At 37.8% G+C, this 19,414-nt stretch overlaps 1 protein-coding gene across 1 annotated transcript; it reads left to right on the top strand.

Moving 5' to 3' along the window:
- The first annotated feature begins 325 nt into the window (after positions 1–325).
- LOC127487086 (UDP-glucuronosyltransferase 2B13) lies at positions 326–17,499 on the top strand. The gene is made up of 6 exons (XM_070048059.2): positions 326–1,097; positions 1,693–1,841; positions 8,244–8,375; positions 11,402–11,489; positions 12,628–12,847; positions 14,990–17,499. Exons 1-6 carry the CDS (start codon positions 341–343, stop codon positions 15,267–15,269), a joined length of 1,626 nt encoding a protein of 541 aa, XP_069904160.2. The 5' UTR covers positions 326–340; the 3' UTR covers positions 15,270–17,499.
- Positions 17,500–19,414: the final 1,915 nt, after the last annotated feature.

Raw genomic sequence — 19,414 nt, forward strand, 5'->3', positions numbered from 1 at the left:
TTAGGGCCTTGCCACTCCAATAGGAAACCCAAAGAGGGCCACAGTCTCACGGCTTCAGCTTGGACTTAGTCCCTACAGTTGTGAATATTAAAGGAGTAAACTAGTGGATGCAAGGTGTCTTTCTCTATTTTTCCCTCTCTCTGTAAGTCCTTAAAAATGTGGGGGAGACTCAAAACACACTGATATACACAGAGGTCATCTACCTTAACTTTTTCCAAATGCCATCTCAGTGCAGAGATCAGATTGAGATATGTTTACTATCACTGATTCAGGTTATATTTTAACTATGTGATGAATTTCTTCATGGATTCAAGCTTGACTAGCTAAAACAGGAACAGCAATGGGAGAGGAAGCACTGCACTTCACCAGGATGCCTGTGAAATGCATTTCAGTTCTGCTGCTGCTGCTACAGCTGAGCTGCTGCTTCAGCTCTGGGAGTTGTGGGAAGGTGCTGGTGTGGCCTATGGAATTCAGTCACTGGATGAATATGAAGACAATCCTGGATGCACTTGTCCAGCGAGGCCATGAAGTCACTGTCCTGAGATCTTCAGCTTCTATTGTAATTGGTTCCAACAATGAATCGGGAATTAAATTTGAAACTTTCCATACATCCTACAGTAAAGATGAAATCGAGAATTTTTTCACGCATTGGTTCTCTACAATGATAAATAATATGTCAATAGATAGTAATTGGGAACACTTTTCAGTAATGAAAATGGTTGTTTTAAAATATTCTGACATTCATGAAGCTATCTGCAAAGAAGTCGTTTTGAACAAGAAACTCATGACAAAGCTGCAGGAATCAAGATTTGATGTTGTTCTTGCAGATGCTGTTAGTCCTGGTGGTGAGCTGCTGGCTGAGCTACTTAAAATACCCCTCGTGTACAGTCTCCGCTTCTTTCCTGGCTACTTATTACAAAAGCATGGTGGAGGACTCTTACTGCCTCCTTCCTATGTTCCTGTTATTATGTCTGGTCTAAGCAGTCAAATGACATTCATGGAGAGGGTGCAAAATCTGCTCTGCGTGCTTTACTTTGACTTTTGGTTCTCAAAATTTAATGAAAAGCGATGGGATCGATTTTACAGTGAAGTACTGGGTAAGTCATAGTTTTAATTGATCCTGACTTTGACTTTGAATGTGAGCTTGTATGAATGCAAAATCAAAGGAATTCGTCTTTTATAGGTAAAATAATGAAATAAAAATATAAAAAGATCTATTATTCTCACATATGTAATGCAATGGTGTTTACACCACAGGGTCAGTTTAAGCCAATGACTCTCACTAGGTTAGGGTGTTCCAGGGCGGCATACAACCACAAATAGAAATATGGAGGATTTCACCAAGCTTTTCTATGCCTATTTTACTCTACATTTTCCATGTTTGATTCTATAGTGCTCTATTTTAATGGTTACTTATGATTATGAGCCTATTGAGGTGAGATTCTATGTTTATTATTCCCTGGTATTGTCACACACACAAACACACACACACACACACACACATATAATGTGAACCATGCATAAATTTTACATGTAAATTATACGATGCCTATATAACATATTCGGTTTCACACTGTGTACTTTATACATCATTCACTGCATAATTCCAACGCCTTTCAGAATTTGACATAGTGTACTTCACATCACATTTCCCTCACTACTCTCCCTCTTCTTTCTTTTTCTCACATTCAGGAAGACCTGTTACGTTCTTGGAGCTAATGGGGAAAGCTGACATGTGGCTCATTCGAAGCTACTGGGACTTGGAGTTTCCTCGGCCACTTTTACCAAACTTTGATTTCATCGGAGGGCTCCACTGCAAACCTGCCAAACCTCTGCCTCAGGTAAGTAAGTTCCTGTGTGCTATATTTGGTTCGCTTCGTATTTTCCATGGAAATGACTCTGCATTCTTCATTTACAACATTTGAAGATGTAACTATTATAAATATATATGCACCTAATTACAGGGTACTGGTTTATTTAAAAGGTATGTTAAGGACTTAAAGGGAGACTTAGATTCCAATACAATAGTACTGGGGGACTTCAATACTCCACTCTCAGAAATAGACAGATCAACAGGACAGAAGAAACAGTAAATTTAATCGACACTATTGCCCAAATGGATCTAACAGATATCTACAGAACTTTCAAACCTACATTTAAAGAATTTACATTCTTCTCAGCAGTGCATGGAACCTTCTCTAGGATCAACCACATACTAGGCCATAAAGCAAGTCTCAGCAAATTCGAAACAATTAGAATCATACCATGCAGCTTCTCAGACCACAGGTGAATGAGGCTGGAAATTAGCAACTCAGGAATCCCTACAGAGTATGCAAACACATGGAGACTGAACATCATGCTCCTGAATGAACACTGGGTCATAGAAGAAATAAAAAGAGAAATAAAAAGAGAAATCAAAAACGTTCTGGAAGTAAATGAGGATAACAACACAACATATCAAAACTTATGGGATATGGCAAAAGCAGTGTTAAGAGGAAAGTTTATAGCAATAGGTGCCTACATCAAGAAATTGCAAAGGCACCAAATAAATGAGCTTTCAACGCATGTCATGGATCTAGAAAAACTGCAACAAAACAGACCCAAATCTTGTAGGAGAAGAGAAATTATTAAAATCAGAGAAAAAATCAACAATATTAAATCCAAAAAAAAAATTACAAAAAATCAGCCAAACCAAGAGCTGGTTTTTTAAAAAACTGAAATGCCGTTGGCTCAACTAAATAAAAAAGAAAAGAAAAGACCCAAATCAATAAAATCAAGAGATGGAAAAGGAAATGTAACAACAGACACCAAGAAATAAAAAGAATCATCGCAAATTAGTACAAAGAGTTGTATGCCAGAAAACAGGGAAATCTATCAAAAATGGATAGATTCCTGGACACATGCAATCTACCTAAATTGAGCAATGAAGACACAAAAAACCTAAATAGAACCATAACTGAGAAAGAAATTGAAACAGTAAGCCGGCGCCGCGTCTCAATAGGCTAATCCCTTTTAGTATTTTTTTTTATTCTACTTAATACTATTGGTTGAACTCTGTATTTAATACACAGTTATTCTTATATGTTGAAACTTAACTGAAAAGTGATCCCTTCTTAAATAAGAGTGGGAATAAGAGAGGGAAGAGATGTACAGTATGGGACATACTCAATCAGACTTACCCCAAATGTAGAGTTAGAAACATGCCAGGGGGTTCCAAATCAATCCCATCAAGGTGGCATGTACCAATGCCATCTCACTAGTCCCAGTGATCAATTTCTGTTCACAACTGATCATAATGATAGGACTAAGAGTCAAAGCAGTCACATAAACAAGACTAGTGTCGGCAAATACTAACTGATAGAATAAAAAAGGGAGAGAACGATCCAACATTGGAAGTGGGATATCAGCAGACTCATAGAATAGCAGATGTCCTAAACAGCACTCTGGCCTTAGAATCAGCCCTTAAGGCATGCGGATCCGGCTGAAAAGCCCATGAGAGTATTTCAGGCATGGAAAGCCAAGACATTCTGGCAAAAAAAAAAAATGACCTAAATGAATGATCTCTGTGAGTGAGATCCCAGTGGAATGAACAGGTCATCAAAGAAGAAGGTACTTTTCTCTGAAGGGAGGAGAGAACTTCCACTTTGACTATGACCTTGTCTAAATAAGATCAGAGTAGGTGAACTCAAAAGGCCTCCATAACCTTGGCAACTCATGGCAAGAGCCTAGGGTGATTACTGATGCCATAAACAAGAGTATCAGTTGTTAAATGAACAACAGGAGTCACTGTGCACTTACTCCTCATGTAGGATCTTTGTCCTTAATGTGCTATACATTGTGATTTAATGCTATTACTAGTACTCAAACAGTATTTTTCACTTTGTTTCTATGTGGGTGCAAACTGTTGAAGGCTTTACTTAATATATGCTAAACTGATCTTCTGTATATAAAGATAATTAAAAATGAATCTTGATGTGAATGGAATGGGAGAGGTTGCAGGAGAGGGGAGGGTTGCGGGTGGGAGGGAAGTTATAACTGTACTTTGGAAATTTATATTCATTAAATAAAAGTTAAAAAAGATGGTGGTTCCTGATGAGTAATTAAATCCCGGGTAATTTAAAAATGCAAACACCGTGGACATCACTGGCTCACAGAGCCTGACTCCTTCTCTAGCTTATTTGTCACAGAGGAGGGTTCCCAACCTGCTTGCTATATATATATGGATTATAATAAAATATGCTGTATTAAAAAAAAGACAACTGTAATAGTTCAGGTAGAGACCTGTGCTGTGGCGTAGCAGCTAAAACCTACTCCTGCAGTGCCAGCACCCCATATGGGCATCGGTTCTATTTCCGGCTGCTCCATTTCCAATCCAGCTCTCTACTATGGCCTGAAAAGCAGTGGAAGATGGCCCATGTCCTTGGGCCCCTGAACCCTGAATGGGAGACCTGGGAGAACCTGCTGGCTCCTGGATTCAGGTGAGCACAGCTCCAGCCACTAAAGCCAATTGGGGAGTGAACGAGCAGATGGAAGACCTCTCTCTCTCTTTCACTCTCTCTTTCTCTCTTTCCCTCTCTCTCTCTCCCTGGCTCTCCTCTCTCTATATAACTCTGACCTTCAGATAAATAAATAAATCTAGCTGGCGCCTTGGCTCACTAGGCTAATCCTCCACCTAGCGGCCCCGGCACACCAAATTCTAGTCCCGGTTGGGGTGCTGGATTCTGTCCCGGTTGCCCCTCTTCCAGGCCAGCTCTCTGCTGTGGCCCGGGAGTGCAGTGGAGGATGGCCCAAGTGCTTGGGCCCTGCACCCCATGGGAGACCAGGAGAAGCACCTGGCTCCTGCCTTCGGATCAGTGCGGTGTGCCGGCCACAGCGGCCATTGGAGGGTGAACCAATGGCAAGGAAGACCTTTCTCTCTGTCTCTCTCTCTCTCACTGTCCACTCTGCCTGTAAAAATAAATAAATAAATAAATAAATAAATAAATCTTTTTTTAAAAATTGAGTTCAGGCAACAGTGCATAAGTAGACTTTAATAGTCTGTATCATCTCTTTCATATGTAGAATCTACCAAAGTTGATCTCATAGTAGTTGGAAATTGATTGGCAGTTATCAGAAGCCAGGGAGAGTAGAAGGATGAGAGTGATGGGAAAATGGTGATAAACCAGTACTTATAGTTAGGTAATTGTTGTAAGTTCTGACAAAAATAAATCTGGGGGAAAAAGAATTTGTAATGTTTCACCATAAATAAATTATATATGTTTGAAAATATGTAATATATGTTTACCTTTATTTGAACATTACATAATGTATGTATATATTAAATTTTTACATTGTACTCTATAAATATATACTTTTTATCTGTGAGTTAAAACATAAAAATGAAACACAATATAAAATGTCTCTGGCACAGTAAACCAGAACTATTGCTGACTATTGACATTGTTATTGCTCTTGTTGTTTCTCATACAATTAATGTCTTTTCAGTAGACTGAAATTATGTTCTCAAGTAAAGTCGAAGAGAAGAAAAATATAGTATACTCATTTAAAGTAAAGTCAAAGAGAAGAAAAATATAGTAGACTCATTTAAAAGCAAGTGTTAAGTTTTGACAATCAGTTGAGAAAGATGAGAGCTAAGGTTTGATTGTAAGCATTGAGACTCTTCACCAGTATTCCAGCCTAATAGGAAAACCATTTCTCGACAACAAATGTGTGGCTCTGAATTATTTGCAGCCACACCCAATGTTTACTGCTTTCACCACCACATTTCATCATTTCTTGTTGAGATCCAGATTTATAACAAAACATGAAAGAAATGGAACCTTCTGAGGGCAATGATTTCTGTCTTTTGACAAGCCTATGGAACACCGCAGTAAAGCTCCCTTAGGGAAACTGGGCCTCAGTCTCATAGGTACCTGAAAGAATGGCATCGGGGGAAATGTGCACTGTGTAGGGAATGAAGGTTTAGGAATTCCTACTCATTGTGCCTGGAAGTGGCCTTCAGTTTATAATTGAAATAGAATTCTGTCAGTGCACAGGATGGCATTTTTCATAAAGGAAATCAAGAATTTAATATATTTTAAATTCATATCACACTTTTAAGAATGTGCAAGCAAGTATTTTAAATACATGTGTATAAAAAGTTCTATCTATATATGTATTCTCATTATATGATCTCTATAATATTCTTTGTATAAAATGATCTCTTAAGAAATACTAAATTATTTGACATCTTACAGCTTAATAAAGCTAATATTAAATGCTTAAAATAAAATATCTATTTTGAATGCACGTAGTTTGGCTTCATATGGTAATTTTCACAGGTCTAAAGGCTGAGGCAATATTAGTGAGAATATGATACAACATATCTCTACACTGAATGATTTCCTGATTTTCATAAAGGGAAAGTGACAGTGTTACTAAGAGGAGGAAAAAGAGCAGTACTAGAGAAAAAGAAGATGGATAGAATTTAAATGGTGTTAGTTTTTAAAAATACCTGCTGTTATTAACAATTATGTCCCATCATCCATTACATAGGAAATCTATAAAGCATATATTGAGTAACAAATATTCCACTGATGGCAATTATGAAATAATTGTTTTTAGAATGCCATTCTTTGAAAAATTTAAATGAGAGTGACTAGACATTGAAAACATTTTTATATTCACTGAGAAAATGCCATACTCATTACTGCAAGCAAACTGTCCCTAAGTGTTCAGCTGAACTAATGATTCTATATAAAACTGATATACAACATAAGAAATGCATTTAGGAAACTATTTTCTATGACTAGGATGCCGTTTTATTTCAAGGATGCATTGGATTTCAAATTATCAATATGTAAAAATAGCTGTCGTATAAATGGAACATTGGGACAATGTATACTGTTTAGTAATAAATAGCATACAGCAATGCTGCCTGACACACTCCAGCATATTGCTATTTGTTGTTGTTGTTGACAAGTAGTGATGTGTTTCCCATCTCTATCTATGCAGTTCTTGAAAAAATTTTAAAGGTTTAAAATTGTATAAGACTTTCTTCAAACAAATAATTGATGTGAGTCTAGTAAATGCATGGATTATTGACAAAGTTGTGAAAAAGACAGGAAAGATTTCTTAAATATGTTGGATTTAAAAAGAGAAACTGCTTAACATACCTAAAATTATTTAAATCAGGACATTTCAAGAGGAAGGAAGTATAAAATGCTTGGACCCATTACTATCTAAGATGATTTAACATGAGAACTCATATTATTCAAAATTAGTAAGACCAATGACACTGTCCAAACAAGCTGTATCACATGAATCCAACAACATATCACCATAAATGTGGTGGAATGCTTTCTGAAAGTATTTTGCATCTTTACCCTGAAAATAATTGTACTTGTAATGAAAGCCATTTATTTGTTATTGTGTAATATTGAAAAGTTTCATATTTGTCCAATGTCCTGTTTATAAGGTGACCTACATATGAGACACTGTTGCATTGTCCTTTCACAATCTACATTTTTATTCTTAATAATAATAAAAGATATAACTCTCAATTATGGGTCCAACATTTTTAATGCACTAGTGTCAATTCTGTTCAAATATTTGCAGAATTTAATTTCTCAGACTTCATGGATTTAGTTGCATAAACAATATTGGAAACCAAATACAGAATTGTGGAGCTTAATTACATATTCTGTTAAAGCATCTGTTTCCCCTACCAACTTGCTTTTTTATTAATTATTATAAGCTCAGATAATCGCTGTCCTTTTGTAAGAAGAGAGAAATTTAACAAATAACATAGTTATTTAAAAATATACTCTGGTTTATAAGACATGAAAATGTACAGAGAAAAGGAACTAGTAAGTGCCAAATCAGTATCTGTAGCATTTATTTATAAGAATACATTTCTAGTAACCTAAACTGAATATTAAGGAATGATTAGAATTTATATATATATAAATACATGCAACACATATATATTACACCATTATAAATTGCTCTACCAAAGAACTTTTAATAACACTAAACCAGCTAAAATAGAAGGTTTACTTGCAAGCAGAAGAACAAAGAAGATAAAAATATCACATATTTTCTGTAAAATGCAAGATGAATATAAATTAGGATTTCAGTGCTCTAAACACATATCCTATAATGTCCATAGGGCACGGAGTTTTAGTTTGGGAAGAGAAAGGGTTTTGAGACCCTGATAACCAACAATGCTGCTCTTTATGACAGACCCAATTTTCTCTTCACAGGAGATGGAAGACTTTGTGCAGAGCTCTGGAGAAGAGGGAGTGGTGGTGTTTTCCCTGGGGTCCATGATCAGTAACCTGACTGAAGAAAGGGCCAATGTGATTGCATCAGCTCTTGCCCAGCTGCCACAAAAGGTCAGAAATGTGCCCTAAGGGCAGGCAACCGCTGAATGAGCCTGCTAAACTCTGCAAAGTGTCTCATTACACATATTCCTATGTGAAGTGGAGATACTTATGATATCTTTAATTTTCTTCAGACATCCCTTAAACTCTTCCTTCACAGGTCCAAAAATAGCACAGAGTATATTTCATTGTAGATAACTTTGACATTGACATTTTGATCAGAAATGTACCTAACAGGTGACTTGTGAAACCTTGGAATACTCAATCATTTAGCAGGCAGATAAAGAGAAATCACTGAATTCTACCCTGCTGTTGGCTTCTTTGCCTTGTGGGATTGTGAGGCCACTGTGTACACTAAAGCTGTATTCAGACAGAGCTGAGTTTTCATTACTGACTGCACTACCTCAGTAACAATAAGGGAATACTGAAACACATCTTAAGAGCATTATAAAGTTTAGGATTCTCATATAATCCATGCCTCTTTACATTCCATAATTTGTATGTAGGGGTTTTTAAGATACTAATGAGGAGCCTATTAGGAGAACAGAAGTCCAGAGCTCACCAAACATGAACCCAGCTATGCACTCATCTAAGTAGATTTAGAGAAACAGAAAAATTAATCTGCCCCTCACTACTGGACCCTAGCAGTGGCTTCGCAGAAAGATAGAAGCAGAAAAATTGGAGATGGATCCTGTTCTGAAGGCACCTGCTATACTTTATAAAAACATAACTCCACAGGCCTGTGATCCTAACACATGAGTGCAATTCCTCTGGACTGAGGATGGAGATGGCAGTACAAGGAGGAGTCATTTCAAAGCGAGCCTGACACGTGATGGAGTTCCGATATCCCCTTCTATAGGTAATAGTAGGAACTACATTTCTGATATATACAAGACACCTTTGAGGTGGTTCTCTTCCCAAAAGGAAGCCAAATTCATCAATTATGTGAAGAATTGCTTCCAGATGACTGACCAGCAGGCTATTCAAGATCTTTGGCAGTGGAGGAAGTCTCTTTAAGAAAATAGTTTAAAGAGTTTGTTAAAATTTTCCGTCTTATTTCATATCTGTAACAGTTGATATCTGGCTGTCCTTTTTATAATGCAGAGTGAGGACCTTCCCTACCGTGTTTGATAAATGTTGTCCAGTTTCCATTGCCAAGAATGTGTTGTCCAAAATGCCTGTTTAGCTTTTAAAGAAGGAACTCCACCCTTTGCTTGCTTTTAAGTATGTGTGGAATGTTATGATAGGACACAGTAGTAGCAGTGGTCAGACGTGGAAATGGTGGGGAGACACATATACATGTGAAATAAACTTAGTATTTTAATAAAGTAAAAAAAAAACACCTTTGAACTCTTGGTATTCAGCAATTACTTTTTAGCTTTCTAGCTGATAAAACCCTCTAGTAACTCCCTATGTTAATATCACAAAGAGAATCAGAAATTACTTTACCTCTCCTAAAGCAAACAGAAATGGTACACTCCAGTTTATGAGGATAAATACTCCAGTTTATGAGGATAAATTCAGATTTCTAACATCAGTACCTTATTTTGGTAGCTGACATGGAAATGATCTGGCTATAGTAGTAATCAGCATTAACAGCTGTCAATACTTTCAAATCATCGTGGAAAACCTAATAGTCAGTTAAATAAAATTTAGCGTTATCACAATAATGGATTTTTCAGACACTGTATGCTTATGAACTGACTCTTCCTATATTTAAAGAAATTCCAATTCTAGCAGGAGTGATACTATTATGGTTTCATTTCAAAAATGTATCTTGAAATTTTTATATAACAAATTAAAGGTAGTTTCTCAGTGCTAACCTATTTTGTTTCTCACTCAAATTAAAAGATGACAAAATCTCTGGGCCGGAGCAATTGCGTAGCTGGTGGGGCCACCACCTGGCGTGCCAGCATCCGATGTGGGCATTGCTTTGGGTCTTGGCTGCTCCACTTCTGCTCTGGCTCTGCAGTGACGATCCCACTTCAGGAGAGCTTCCTTTCTAGAGATGCCACGTGCCATGACAGGGCCCATGTCTGCTGCAGCATCTCTGATGGGTGGGAGAAAGTGTGCCCTGGCATCTGCTGGCCGTGGGGATGCTCCTCCCTTTCGCGTGGGAGCATGGAGGCTGAGAGTTGCTTTGTTGTCGAAGCCAAATAAGCGACAGTCATTTGAAGCAATGCCTGGCAAGTGAGAGCGCTTGTCTGCACAGAGAGAAAAGGCTGGTTTGATGGGCGGACTTACAGCAGGTTTATAAACGCAGAGAAATGCACAGAGAAATGCACAAATGGGAGGATGATGAAGAATGGCCCAGGTCCTATTACTACTCCACCCATGTGGGAGACATGGAGGAGGCTCCTGGCTCCTGGCTTAGGATCGACTCAGCTCTGGCCATTGCATTTATCTGGGGAGTATACCAGTGGCTTGAAGACCTCTCTTTCTGCCTCTTCCCCTCTGTAATTCTGCTTTACAAATGCATGAATTAATCTTAAAAATATGACACATTCTCATAAAACAACTTATGGAACAGTGGATGCAAATAAACCCTTGTTTCCATTTTTTTAAATATAAAAATGTTAATAGATTTGGAAGATGAGGCTCACATGGTAAACACAAACACATGTACAAACAAGCATACACACATATCTATATATCTGTGTATCTATATAGATTCACAGATGTATAGATATAGATAATGTAGATCACAAGTAAACAGGTAAAGAGTTTTTCTTCTTTCATTTGGATTAAGATCACCTAATAATGTCTTAGATGCTTGAATTTATCAAGCATCATCTTACCTGGGTTATATCCTATATGTGACACACCATGAATACATTCTAAACCTGACTGAATGCAACAAGAGTACAGGAGACATGAAGGCTTTCATTTTTAAATTCTCACTACTTAAAATTCTCTTGCCCTCTTTTCTTTGTCATTCCAATCCAAGGTATTTAAGAGTGATCTCCAGCCTCCTTAGAATTTTAACATGCCATAATTAGAAATCCAATTCATGAAATTGCTATTACTTTACCAAACAGGTTCTTTGGCGATTTGAAGGCAAGAAACCAGACATGTTAGGATCCAACACCCGGCTCTATAAGTGGATCCCCCAGAATGACCTTCTTGGTAAGGCTCTGGAGAACACATATTGAAAACACTAGTAACAGTCGATCAAGATGGGAGTAGTAAGACTTTGTTATTGAAAACTAAAGAATCAACCACATGGCTTTGCAATCCTTGCCCAGTCCTAGGGTAAATGCAATGAATTATAACAGTTGGCACTTTATGATTACAAAATTTGTAGGCCCAGAATCAAAGTATCCTTATTTTCAGTGTATGTACATCTCAGAGAGAATTTCTCAGTCATTTCCAGGGGGGAAGGCGTTTCACTGAAGGGTTCAGATGCTTTTGGGACACATGCCTCCTATACTGGAGTTCCTGGATTCAAGTTCCAACTCCAATTCTGATGCCCACTTCCTGCTGACTCACCCTAGATGAAGAAGGCAGCAGCTGATGGCTAAAATATTTGAGTCACTGGCAGCCACACAGGAGTTCTGGATTGAGTCCCAGCTCTTGGCTTCGGCCTGGCCCATTCCTAGCTGTTTGGTGCATTTGATGAATGAACCATAGTAAGAAGATCTCTTTCTCTCTTTGTTGCTCTAAGGACTTCCCTTGCACTGTGTGTGTAAGTGTATATGTGTATGTGTGTGTCTAGTGCTTGATCTGTTTCTTACAAACATATTAATTAAATAATAATAATCTCTTGGCTTGTCAGATGGAATCCTAATTCAAACATTACATTTGTCATCTGCCTTTTTCCCTAATATAGAAATTTACAAATACCTTTAAAATAAAGTAATAAGGAAATTCAAGATATGTATGGGCAAACTTCTACACCTATAAATCGCACTCAGTGGTGGCACGGTTTCTTGGAGAGAGCATGTTCTAACAGGCACTTGACCATTTAATTTGACACATATACAGTTCCTTTTTTCCAGAATGTACTCTTTCATACCCATTTGGCAATCTTGCATACAGTACAAGCCTCATGTCACACACCACCTCTTCCACGTGACCTTCCCTTACTCCCCAGTGCACTTAGGTGCCTCTTTCTCTTGATCTAAAAGCTATTTACATGCAGTTTCATGGACATTGATACTGTGTTGTTAGAGTACACTGCACTTTTAGTGCCTCATACTGTACGTTTTTCATTTCATTTGTAAGATTTATAATTAATAATTTTCTAAAAATCACTCAATCCCAGGTCATCCAAAAACCAAGGCTTTTATAACTCATGGTGGAGCCAATGGTGTCTTCGAGGCAATCTACCATGGCATTCCCATGGTGGGCATTCCTTTGTTTGGAGATCAACTTGATAACATTGTCTACATGAAGGCCAAGGGAGCTGCTGTTAAGTTGAACTTGAAAACAATGTCCAGTGCAGATTTGCTCAATGCCTTGAAGACAGTCATTAATGACCCTTCGTGAGTATTATTGTTTCTTTAAAATTACACAGTGTTTTCAGATCAATTTTCAGTGGAGGAATAAGGACTCAATTCTAATTTAGAACATGAACATCAGATTGAGTACAGATTTGCTTAATGCTAGAGGATAATCATCAATAATTCATTGGGAGTATCACTGTAACTTTTTGTGATGGATATATAGAATGATTATCAGAGGCTTAACGGTAGTGCACAGATTTTGAATTAGCCAATGATTGAAATGTGGAGCATCAATGAAGAAGGTTAACAGAGGATGACAAGGAAGTATTGAGTTGCAGCCAGGAAGCAGGAATGTTATAATTGTACAAACTTACGATCTTCACAGTTACAATTTTCTTTCAGCATAAGAACTCTTAAAATTGTATTTCAAAATCAATTTTGGGCCGGCGCCGCTGCTCAATAGGCTAATCATCCACCTAGCGGCGCTGGCACACCAGGTTCTAGTCCCGGTTGGGGCGCCAGATTCTGTCCCGGTTGCCCCTCTTCCAGGCCAGCTCTCTGCTGTGGCCAGGGAGTGCAGTGGAGGATGGCCCAATTGCTTGGGCCCTGCACCCACATGGGAGACCATGAGAAGCACCTGGCTCCTGCCTTCGGATCAGCGTAGCACACCAGCCGGGGTGGCCACTGGAGGGTGAACCAACGGCAAAAGGAAGACCTTTCTCTCTGTTTCTCTCTCTCTCACTGTTCACTCTGCCTGTCCAAAAAAAAAATCAATTTTGTTGTATTGGTACAAGATATAAAACCTGATATGTGGAATACATATTAATAGTAAACAATAGTGTACCAGTATATGTGCCATTATTTCACATATATATTCATATAGTTGTGTTTTAACAAATTATTCTATTTGTTTTCAGTAAATCTGCATGGAACTATCAAATCATATTTTCAGTGACACTCCAAGGTTCTCAAATTTTCTATTCTAATGCTGCAGTGCTGTCACGGATAGATAGTAGCAACTAGGATTTTCAAGTTTACTCAGTTAAAACGTCCTGAACAAAAAGGAGATATTTCTTTTCCAGATGGGGATATTCTTAGGTCTATGGCTGTGGTTATTTCTGTCTTACCTGGAAGATTATAAAATAAAGATTTAACTGATTTGCAATACAAAAGATGGAATATCCTTGTTTCATAATAATTTTTGAAAGTAGAGATATTTTCTTCTAACATTATTTCGTCTAACAATAAAAATCACAGAAATTTGTAAAAAGGGCAAGAAAATGTCAGGATTCAAAGAAAGGCAATTCGCTTTCATACTTTCATAGCTTTAATCATAATTTCATTCATTAATAATTAACTTTTTTTTTTGCCAGGCAGAGTTAAACAGTGAGAGAGAGAGAAAGAGATAGAAAGTTCTTCCTTCCATTGGTTCAATCCCGTAAATGACCGCTACTGCCAGTGCTGCGCTGATCCGAATCCAGGAGCCGGATGCTTCCTCCCAGTCTCCCATGCGGGTGCAGGGACCCAAATACTTGTGCCATCCTCCGCTTCCCTCCTGGGCCACATCAGGGAGCTGGACTGGGAGAGGAGCAACCGGGACGACTACCCGGCACCCCAACCAGGACTAAAACACGATGTCCTGGTGCCACAGGCGGAGGATTATCCTAGTGAGCCACAGTGCCGGCCAATGCTTAACGTTTCAACACTATACCAACTCCTGGTTGATACCAACTACTTATCAACGTTTTAAAGACATTTCCCTAACCCATATGACAAACTAGCAGCCTATATTTAAAATTTTGAACTATTTTGAACATTGTATGTCAGGTCCATTCACAATTGCTTACTGAATAATGCCAGCTCCACATCTCAAATAGTTTTGTTGTTGGTTTTGCTTGTTTTGCTTTCACTAGCTTCCCTTTATCCAGAGGACGTAACTAATTTCAAATTCTAGACTGGGATGTTAGAAATCCTGGATCTTTCCAAACCTCTCTCTGCATCTTCACATTTTATGTATCCAACAAATTCCAGCCTATAAATGTAAGGTCTCTATAATGCCTTCTGAAGAGATAATTTTTCTTCTACATTTTCTTGACACTCATCTTTCCCATCTACATGAAAAGTATAGACCCACAATTCCTAGTTCATTCTATAAGATGATGTCCATTAATTTTCCTTCAGCTATAAGGAGAACGCCATGACATTATCAAGAATTCACCACGATCAGCCCATGAAGCCACTGGACCGAGCAGTCTTCTGGATCGAGTACGTCATGCGCCACAAAGGAGCCAAACATCTCCGGGTTGCAGCCCATGACCTCACCTGGTACCAGTACCACTCTCTGGATGTGATTGGGTTCCTGCTGGCCTGTGTGGCAATCACTACTTACCTTATTGTGAAATGTTGCCTTCTTGTTTATCGATATGTTCTTGGGGCAGGAAAGAAGAAAAAGAGGGATTAGAGCTTGTTCATGTCTAAGGCTATTAATTTACCAGAGTTGAAATCATTCCTTTGATATCAAAGACTATGTATCATTGTGTGGAAGATGGTCCTTCTCATTTGGTCAGACCTGTGCCTTCCTGATTTTTCCAGATGTTTTATTCTTGATTAAACGTTTAGAAACACACAACTCAAATTGCACAGATCCTCAAGTAATACTACTTTAATCACAGCACTGAAAAATGAGACTCACTGGAACTTTAACCTGGTGGTGGTTGAGGAGTGAAGCCTGAGGTGTTCATGTGTATTTCCAGAAACATCATCTATTGAATTCCATACAATCAAGTAGAACATTCGTATCCAAACCAAAGAAAACCAGAGCCAGATCCTTGTAAAGGGGGGTACACAGATTTTACCAAGATTTCCATGAATCTAAGAGAGATTCCAGGATAAACTGACCTCAACTTTAACTAACTCAAAGTGACTGTGATATTAAAAAAGATGAAAAGTGAGTGTTGAGGAGAATGAGTGTGAACCTCAAGTAAGAAAAGAATTTTATGTAAAAGGAACATTAGAGAAGAATGAAGTAGAAAATCACTAAAAATGATTATCAAGGTGTGTTAGAAAAAGTCCATTTTCAATTTGACAGAATTGTGTTTTCTTCAGCAAAAACTAAGCCATGGATGACAGGTTCGCCTTTAGGGATATAGCACGTGACCCAGGGCAGATGCAAGACTGAGCAACCTTGCTCAAGTCTTTTAGCATGGTGCTTGGGAAGCTCTTTTGTACTACATGGGGTTCACAGTTCACATTTCTCATAAAATACAAAACATGTCATCAAGAAAAATTCTTTTCCACTTGGAGAGCCCTAACACTTACTAACTAAATCTGTGTAATCTTGTAAATTATTTAGTTAGAAAGGTGAGATATATTTTCTACACTGTGCCTTGAAAATGCTTGAGTTACAATGTTTGCTTTATTCAATATATACAATGCTAGAGTTCCCTCCTCCTATAGGAAGATCTTCCATTACTTCGCCCTGCCTTTTCAAATCAGAAACTTCCAACTAATTTAATAACCAGGACACTGAGGATATGGAAACCAGAAGTTTTTTTTTTTTTTTTTAATGTAGTCTCCCCTCGCAATACATCCACATGCCATTGTGGATGGCATGAAAAACTACTTATCATGCACACCAATTTTTAAAACCTATTTTGAAGAAAGTTGTTTAAATGGAAAAATATCTCCATGTCTTGCCTTTAAACATTGTTAACCAAAGCGTTTGGACACAGAATGCAGATGGCAAAGTAAACAGAGAGAACAAAGAAAACAAGTGGATGACACTTTTTAGCCTGACAAGAGATATTTTTAACATACATGTGGAACAGAAGCCTGCATAAGATTTGCAAGCACTCTTCTGCACTACAAAAACATTTTTAGCAGTAATTATTAATGTAACTACCTGTGATAATTATGTCCAGAATAATAAATGGACAAGTGCTTTCTTTTATTAAACTTTTCATTAAGGTATCGTTACAAGAAGTGAAACTTATACATGTCCATTAGTATGAATAATGAAGATCTACATACATTGCCAAAGCAAAATTCAAGTCTCTTTCTATATACTCATGAAGTAACCAATACAGATTCATTAATGATGTTGTTAAAATCGGGCTTTGTTTTAAAATCGAGTCAGATAAATCAATATATTTGAATATATATGTATATAAATATATAGTGGTGATCCAAGCAATTTGTCAATTTTATTTTTTGAGAAATCTTTTCACATGAAGCAAACTACATAGACATAATTAGGATATATGCAGACATGATACACTTAGCAGTGGATCATAAAAATCCAATTAAACATTAAATCTTCAAAATCATAAAGTGGTTTCTGTGTTTCCTGTTTCAATATTTATTGATTACTATAAAATTCAAATGTTTTAGTTTTAAATTTTATTACAAATAGTCAAATCAAATTGATAGAATTGGAAAAACAGAACTTGTACAAAATTCTTCATTTTTATTACTATCTGTGTATTTCTTGCTTATATCAAATAAACTGCTTACAGGTATGAACAGGCAAACTCCACAGAACCTGGAGGAATTTCAATAAATAATGAACTTCATCTTGCAAATGATATGTTCTTAGACTATCTCTGTCAGAGACTAATTGTATAACTATGAGACTTGTCATTTAATTTCATATAGAATGCAATGCTTATTAAAGTATATGTGATACAAATACATTAACTAGAAGTCTTCTTTGTATATTAGTAAGTGTTTTACTTAATATTATTGAGTATATTCTTTAACATAAGTTCTTAGAAGCCAACAATAACGACAGACTTAAAGAGTGGAGCCTTGGAAGAGATGTGTCTTCCTGCATCTAGCACTTTTAGTGACACTCTAGGGTCCTTGGTTGATGAAGCTAAACATTCATCCAGCTGACAGACACGAAATATTTACAGGGTCTAGATTCAATACCACAAAGTTATATTTGAGGCAAAGGCAAAACAAGTGAAAAAGTTGGTGCAGCAAACAACAAAATCTCAAATTTCTCATTTACTAGCAGCTAAGATGTGGTAGACACCTGTGGGCACTATATCGTGTTGGGATACATATGAGTAAGAGACATAGTGTTCCCGTGGTAATAAAATTCTTCAAAGGGAGAGAATACAGAGTTTCTGAAAAGCATGAACATAGAGTTAGTTCTTTGAGTGTGAAGTCACAATGCTAGTCACTTCCCTGATGTTTACATATGTAACCAGAATTGGCATAATGACATGATGCACTTTTGGAGTCAGTAGTAAGTATCTCAATCTTGGTTAGAGAATGTCTATTCTGTTGTAAACAGAATTCTATTCTGTTGTTTAACCCTTAGATTTTCCCTTTTCTATAATATATATACAGAAGAGAGAGAGGAATTTTAGAAGAAAACCTTGGCCACTTCCACGATGAAAACTGAAATATTCCATGAAAAAGCTCCAAAGTAAAATAAGGATTAACTAGAGAAAACTGTTTTTAAGGACAACCATTAAAATTCTATAACCATTGTTCTATAAACACACAGCAAATAGAGAAGCATTTATTAGGAGAAATGTAAGAAGCAGGTAAAGCCTTTGTCATTTAACTGGGGCTTGATCCTGTTAGCTTCAGTGGTGGTCCTGTTTAGCATCAGTCCTATTGGTCAAGGGTTCAGACTCCACCTTCCCTCCCCAACCCTTGGGCAGCATGGAACTAGGGAAAGTTCCATCTACTCAGGTGGCAGTGAGAGTAGAACAGGAAAGTAAATACATGACTTGGTACTGGAACTTAGTATAGCCCTGCCAGCGTAAAATAAAACACTGAGAAAAAAAAGAGCAACCACTGTCTCCAGCTGAGTGACTCTGAAAGAAACTTTTAGACCCAAATTAGCACTGGCAGTAACCCTGACCCCTAGTGGGATGGACTTATATTCCCGATATGCCCATGTCACCCGTGGCTGGCTGCAGGTGCCTTAAACTGTAGATAGACTAAAGCAACAGGGAGATTATATCACATGGGCCACTCATTGTCTTACTTCTGTGCTGCCCTGGTCTCTGGGCACTGTAGGGTTTGGATTTGATTCCGTTTTGTGCCAACCACAGTGATCATGAGATTAATCATTGTATCCTTTCTTCAACATCAGACAGCACAAGAAATAGTCACTGTCAATTTAGAGGAAATTAAGGAAGGTGAGTACAAGTCACTGCTTAGGATCCAAGACCTGAGTCCTCCACAGTGAGGCCTAGTGCAAGGAGTATCCCATGGTTCCTGCCTGCAGGCCAGTGACTGTGGGTGGGGCATTCAGAACTTCCTGGCTCAAGGGTAGACTCAGACCAAGCAGGGATGGACTACTTTCTTTAAGCAGCCTCCCTACCTTCATCCCAACCTCCCATTCATCCTCCTTTGTTCCAAACTTGACCTCTACAGTGGAACAGTGAGAACACACCCACCCACTCTGGAAGCCAACCTGGATTTACAGCACCATCTCACACTGAACTAGCAGCGGTGAACAAAGCTCAGAGAACAGAAAAGCCTGTTCATGTTCTAAAGACTAAATAAAGCCTATTTCTTCCAACAAGCATCAAGAACTTTAAATGGACACAAGAGCCAGGCCAAGATGGAAACCACCAAGCGGAA

Source organism: Oryctolagus cuniculus, chromosome 8 (assembly GCF_051225735.1).
Source record: "Oryctolagus cuniculus isolate XC-2025 breed Fujian yellow rabbit chromosome 8, ASM5122573v1, whole genome shotgun sequence".
Classification (NCBI taxonomy): Eukaryota; Metazoa; Chordata; class Mammalia; order Lagomorpha; family Leporidae; genus Oryctolagus; species Oryctolagus cuniculus.

What these genes read in the sequence shown, in the direction of transcription:
- LOC127487086 (XM_070048059.2), top strand. Translation starts at nt 341, where the DNA reads ATGGGAGAGGAAGCACTGCACTTCACCAGGATGCCTGTGAAATGCATT. An exon ending in TTGCCCAGCTGCCACAAAAG is followed by an intron (nt 8,376 to 11,401) that starts GTCAGAAATGTG and finishes TTTACCAAACAG; the next exon opens with GTTCTTTGGCGATTTGAAGG. An exon ending in CCCCCAGAATGACCTTCTTG is followed by an intron (nt 11,490 to 12,627) that starts GTAAGGCTCTGG and finishes ACTCAATCCCAG; the next exon opens with GTCATCCAAAAACCAAGGCT.